The sequence below is a fragment of the Mus caroli genome, chromosome 8, assembly GCF_900094665.2.
Source record: "Mus caroli chromosome 8, CAROLI_EIJ_v1.1, whole genome shotgun sequence".
Taxonomy (NCBI): Eukaryota; Metazoa; Chordata; class Mammalia; order Rodentia; family Muridae; genus Mus; species Mus caroli.
In genome coordinates, this window is record NC_034577.1 from 63,779,305 (window position 1) to 63,785,304 (window position 6,000).

General features: G+C 53.4%; 1 protein-coding gene across 7 annotated transcripts in view; it reads right to left on the minus strand.

Moving 5' to 3' along the window:
* Positions 1–3,903, minus strand: part of Unc13a (unc-13 homolog A) — a 46,468-nt gene extending 42,565 nt beyond the window's left edge. For 6 of the 7 annotated variants that reach the window (XM_029480501.1, XM_029480497.1, XM_029480500.1 and 3 more), the window contains exon 1: positions 3,772–3,883. In XM_029480501.1, coding sequence (XP_029336361.1) covers positions 3,772–3,793 — 22 coding nt within the window. In that variant the 5' untranslated portion in view covers positions 3,794–3,883. Of the gene's footprint in view, positions 1–3,771 lie in introns of all 7 variants that reach the window. The other variant, XM_021169419.1, reaches the window with a different exon arrangement.
* Positions 3,904–6,000: the final 2,097 nt, after the last annotated feature.

Sequence of the window (6,000 nt, forward strand, 5' to 3'; positions counted from 1 at the left end):
GGGCGGAAGCGCCTGGTCTGCTCAGCTATTTATAGCGCACCGAGGCTGCTAGCGATTCAGGTTCTGGCATCGATTCAGGTTCTGGCGCCTTTCACGGCCTCAGTTTCCCCGCTGCCCCTCCTTTTGATCCCTTGTCACCCGCACTATTTTTATTCTCTGGCTGGCAGCCTCAGATACTCAGATCCGTTTTCTGATTAAAGACGACTGTCTAGAGGAGACTTGTCCAGATCCATAGGGCAGGGTGGGGAACCTGGTCACCAGGGAATCGTCTAGAAGGGCACAGGGCATACTAAGCAAAGCCACCAGACCTTCAGGAAGCCATGGATGACAACAGACGATGCTAGCTGCGGCCTGGGCACCGGGGAGGGACAAAGCCAGGGCTGTCACCCTCCATCCTACAGTAACATGAAGGAGACAGGATGTAGCACAGACAGTTGCAGGGGGCAGGTCCCTGTTGCTGGATAGTGTCAGCTGTAGGGTAGCTGGGAACTGCGTTTCGCAAAGGATTCTGGGAAAGGAGGAAGGAAACAGACCGTGGCGGTCAGGCACCTCACTGAAGGACCCTGACCCAACCTTCTTGCCCAGTCCACAGTCAGCCAAGGAGTCCTTTCCCTCCTGTGTGGCTCTAGGCAAGTGGATGAATCTCTCTGGGGCTCAGTTTTCCTTGTCTGTGTAGTGGGGTTACTATGATGGATGGGCAGGTTCAACTCTGGTACTATTCAAGTTTCAAGACAAATTTATACCCACACTCCAACAGTCTGTCTCTCTCTCTCTCTCTCTCTCTCTCACACACACACACACACACACACACACACACACACACACACTTTCACTCTCCCTCTCTCCCTCCTCTGTTCATCCTGTTCCTGAAATAGTTATGGAACCTTTAAGACCTACACTTGCCATCCCAGCACTCTAGAGACTAAGGCAGGAAGATGAGCTCAAAGCCAGCCTCTGCAACCCAGTGAGGTCAGGAAATGGTGGTGGGAGGTGCAGCTGGAGGGAGTTCAGTCTTTAAGAAGTCTCTCTCTCTCAAGCTGGGCAGTGGTGGTGCATGCCATTAATCCCAGCACTCGGGAGGCAGAGGCAGGTGGATTTCTGAGTTCGCCTGGTCTACAGAGTGAGTTCCAGGACATCCAGAGCTACACAGAGAAACCCTGTCTTGAAAAACTGAAAAAAAAAAAAAAGTCTCAAGTCTCAAGTCTCTCTCTCTCTCTCTCTCTCTCTCTCATAGTGATTGTTTGTAGATCTTTTTCTTTTTTTCTTTTTCTTTTTTTCTATCTTTGGAGACAGGGTTTCTCTCCATAGCCCCCCCCCCCCGCCTGTCTTGGAACTCACTCTGTAGACTAGGCTGGCCTCAAACTCAGACTCAGAGAGATCCACCTGCCTCTGTCTCCCAAGTACTAGGATTAAGGTGTGTACCACCATGCCCAGTTAAAATATATCTTTTTTTTTTTTAATGGAGGAAAGAGCTGTAAGCTAGCTACTATGAAAAAACTCAAACCTGAGTTCAGATCCCCTAGAGAGCCAGACTGGATGTGTCTTTTGTAACCGAAGCTCTAGGGAAGCAGGGACAAATGGATCCTGGGATCCACTGGCCAGCCAATCTGTGTGCTCAGTTTCAGTAAGAGAGTCTGTCTCAACAAAGTGGGAGATGCCTCAGCAAACTTCTTGCCACCAAACCTAATGGCTGAGGCATCTGGGATCTACACAGTGGAGGGAGAGAGCAGACACCCAAAATTGTTTTTTTTTTTTGACCTCCTCATACCTACATACATGACTTCTTGCAAAGTTGGGTGAGATCGCAGGTCTAAGATGTAAGTAGTGTATCTGCTTGTGATCAAGTGTATTTTAGGAGGTGTGGTCAAATATATGCCTGTGTTGGGATGGGAAGGGATATTTTTTTCCTACATTTTCCTCCGTATGTGTGACAGGGCTTGTTTAGCCCAGGCTGGCCTCAACTCCCGAGTCCCTGCCTCTGCCTCCCAAGTTCTGAGGTGATTGGCATGTGCTGACAGGTTTGGTGTATGCAGTGCTGGGGATGAAACACAGGCCTTTGTGCATCCTGAGCATCACTGTTCGAACTGAGCTATAAGCACTGTACCAACTGAGCTATGAGTACTGTACCAACTGAGCTGCAAGCACTATACCAACTGAGTTATGAGCACTGTACCAACTGAGCTATGAGCACTGTAGCAAGCACTATGCATACTGAGCCTCAGCTCCTGCCTATCTATGTGTATATACTAAACATTCCTTAGCATCCTGTGTGTACAATCTAGATCTGTATCTGCAACATGGAAGCTTCCATTGCAGAGGAGCCTGGAGCCCCCATATACCCAATGGCAGCCCTAGCCATAAGGGGTCTGTGAGGAGGGTCGTGGGTGGTTGGAATGAAGGTGTTCCCTGACTGTGAGGGTGAGTTCAGGTCCACTGGACACGTCCAGGCCCAGCTTTATCAGGCCCATCGCCCCTCTCAGGCCCCACCTGCACCTCCCTACCTCCCTGCCTGTTTCCTCTCCCCAGAGCCCTACCCTTCATTCCCTGCTCTGCACACTGTGGTATCCAGGGAATTCAGTACAAATATCTCCTGGGCCTGGCTTTCTGGAAGCCTCCTTTCTGAGGCTGCCCGCCCTCCACCCCCACAGCTGAGCCTCCGGTTTGCGTCAGAGTTGGGGTGACGCGCCCCCACTCCACTCCCCCCCCCCGCCCCAGGAGGCAGGATGGGAGGACACGGGATTCAGGGAGCTCCCGAGATGAGGATCCCCTTCACGTTCAGCTCCGCTTACTTCCCAGGCCTGGAAGCCGCGGATACCCAGTAACCCTGGGCAGTCGGAACCTTCGAGGCACAGGGTCAGAGAAAAGAGTTCCTGCTCCTTTAAGAACACCCGCGTCCAACAGACTAGAGCTGTGCACCGCGGGGCGCGGGCGGGCTGGGCCGGGTTTGTGAATGGAGCAGCGAGCGGAGGGGGAGGGGGAACAAGGAGGGGGAGGGGCGGAGGGGCGGGGCCATCTAGGGCTACACAGCCGCGGAGCTCAAATCCGCACACCCGCCGCCCAGGTCTCCCGCCGCCTGGGTTCTGAGTGGATGGAGACTCGCCCTCTTCCTTACACAGCTTCCTGGAGGTGGGAAGGGGAAAGGGAGTAGGGGGTTCATCCCCCACCCCACAGACCTAGAGCTCACAACGGTATCGGCACGCATCGCTACATGGCCAGTCGGTCGCCCAAGGTCTCCCGCTGTAGTTACCTCGCAGCCGTGCCTAGCCCCACCGGAACTTCGAGGGGTGCAGGGGTCACACCTCTCCCGTTATTTCCTCCCAACCCTCCAAACGAGGAGCGTGGGCCTGGGCGTGGGCCTCGGTGCAGATGGCGTTTTGGCCCCAAAATAGCTGCTCCCCCACATCTCCTTCCCTTCCTCCAGCCCTAGGGGTGAGGCGGAGAGGGAGCCACGAGCTTCCGCGGAGCCTGCTGCACTGTTTAAGGCACACTGGGGATCGGAGAGGTTGTCCCTATGCTCAGTCCGGGCCCATTACCCCTAAACGCCCCACCCTCGCACGCACGGTCCGCCGTCTCCTCAGCCCCAACCAGGGCCTATAAACCGTCTACACAGGCACCCCGAGTCCCGCATCCACTCGTGTGAGTGACAGGAAGAACACCTAAGGCTGATCCAAGTGCGCCCTGAAGCGCGCACCGGGGGTCCCCCTGCTGTGCAGCCCGACTCGGCTCATCCACGCACACCCCGCACCTTGCCCGCGTCCACGCAGAACCTACCTCCCACGCACAGCAGAGACATGACTCCAGGCGGCTAGAGCGCGGCGGGCGCAGCGCGGGGCTCAGGACTTATGCCGGGGCCCGGCCGCCGGCCATGTCGCTTCAGCACCGGGGGCGCGGACAGCGCCTGACGCGCTCTGACGCTACGGCGTGGGCGGAGCCGGAGACGCGTGACGGGGCGGGGCCGGACAGATGCCTTAAAGGGCTCGTAAACTGCGGGGAGTCCAGGCCGGGTCGTTTCTGCTTCCAAGCCCTTTGCTCTCTGGCTCAGCCTTGATGAGTATTTCTGTCCGTGCTCCACCTACCTAGGTCTCCACGTTTCTATTTCCTCTCTGAGCCACCTAACCTGTGCTCTTGTTTTACATTCTCCTGGGTAACAGAACTGCTATTTGCTGTCAATTCCCCATCTTCAGTGCCCCAGGAAGCTGTTTGTTTGTTTTGTTTGTTTGTTTGTTTGTTTTTTAATCCGGGTACTGACACTTGTGAGACAAGTGCCTTACCTCCCCGTATGAGGCATATACTCTACCACAGGCACATATCTCTGCCCATTTTGTAACTTTACTTCTTGTGGGCCATGGAAGATCTCTGCGAGTCTGTGGCCATCCTAGTCTGCATAGTGAGATTCTATCTCTAAAAACCAAAACAAACAAAAAACACGTTTATTGGGTCTGGAGAGCTGCCCAGAGGTTAAGAGCACCAGCTGGTCTTCCAGAGACCCCAGCCTTCTGCTCCTTGCACCCACATGGTAGCTCCCAACCATCCACAGACATGCACAGAAAGCAAAATTAATCTAAATTTTTTTTTCTAAATTACATTGTTTATATGAGGCACACACATCTCACAGCGCCCATGGGTACCAGAAGGCAACTTCCCAGACGTGTTTCTCTTTCCACTATGTGGGTTCCAGGAATAGAACTCATGGCTTCAGGCTTGGCAGGAGGAGCTCACTGGGATATTGTGCAGAGCTTCTTGATTTTTTTCCATGTGTGGAATGTGTGTGTGTGTGTAAGAGAGAGAGAGTTTGTATGTGCCTGTGTGTGCATGTGAGTATGTTTGTGTGTGTCCATGTGTCTGTGTGTGTGTGTGTTTGTCTGTATGTGTCTATGTGAGTGTGTTTGTGCTTGTGTGTCTGTATCTGTATAAGTGTGTGTGTGTGTGTGTGTGTGTATGAGTGTGTCTCTGTGTGTGTTTGTATGTGTTTATGTCTGAGTGTGTGTTTGTGTATCTGCGTGTCTGAGTATATGTGTCTGTATGTGTCTATGTCTGATAGTGTGTGTGTGTATGTGAGTGTGTCTGAGCATACACACCTGTGCATGTAAGCCCAGTGAACAACCCTGGATGCTGTTCCTCATGTACAGGTCACTTATTCATCATTGTAGCTGTTGGTGGCAGTGTCTTACTGGCCCTAGGCTCACAGCTTAGACTGGCAGCTCCTGGAGAAGGGCCTGGAGCTATGTATCAGCAGCTCCTCCTGTAGGCTTTGGAGACAGAATGGCGGCCACCCTGGCACCTCCACTTCCCTTAGGCACCTCAGGAGCATGGTAGCTACCCAGCCATCTTCACAGTCCTCTGCTGCTCTAGTTAAAGTTTATTTGCATTTATTTTACATTTGTGACTGTTCTGCTTGTGTGTCTGTGTCCCACCTCAGTGCTTGGTACCCACACAGGCTAGGAGAGGGTGTCAGGTCACTGACACAGGGGTTGCAGTGGTGCTGAGCCACCTTGTGGGTGCTGGGAATCAAACTTGGGTCCTCTGGAGAGCCAGTTCTCCTAACCACTGAGACGCTCAATTCCCCTCCCCCCTTCCCCCTTTGCAGAGTGACCTTCATGCTTGCTCACATGCTGGCTGATTATGTGTTGGTGTAAATTCTAGACTCCTCCTCACTGTTTATAGGGGTGGCCCCGAGTGAACTGCCCCAGACAGCTAAGCCTCCTGTCTTGTGCTGCGCAGCCTCCACTCCCACCTCTGAGCCAGCTCCTTGCAGCCTGAGCTCCTTCCTTTAGTGTTCTTGGCTCCTGTTTTCAATACTGCCATGCTCACTGTCCTCCATACAACCTACTGGGCTCCTCCTGTTAAGCCTCAAAAATCTATGTAAGGCCAGGTTGACCTCCAGCAGTCTCTGTCCTAGAACAAGGCAGAGATTTCCTAGAGCACAGAGTGTTTGGGACAGGAGCCTCATTCAGGTCTTACCCAGAATATTCTGTGACTGGCTGGACGTGACTCAGGGGC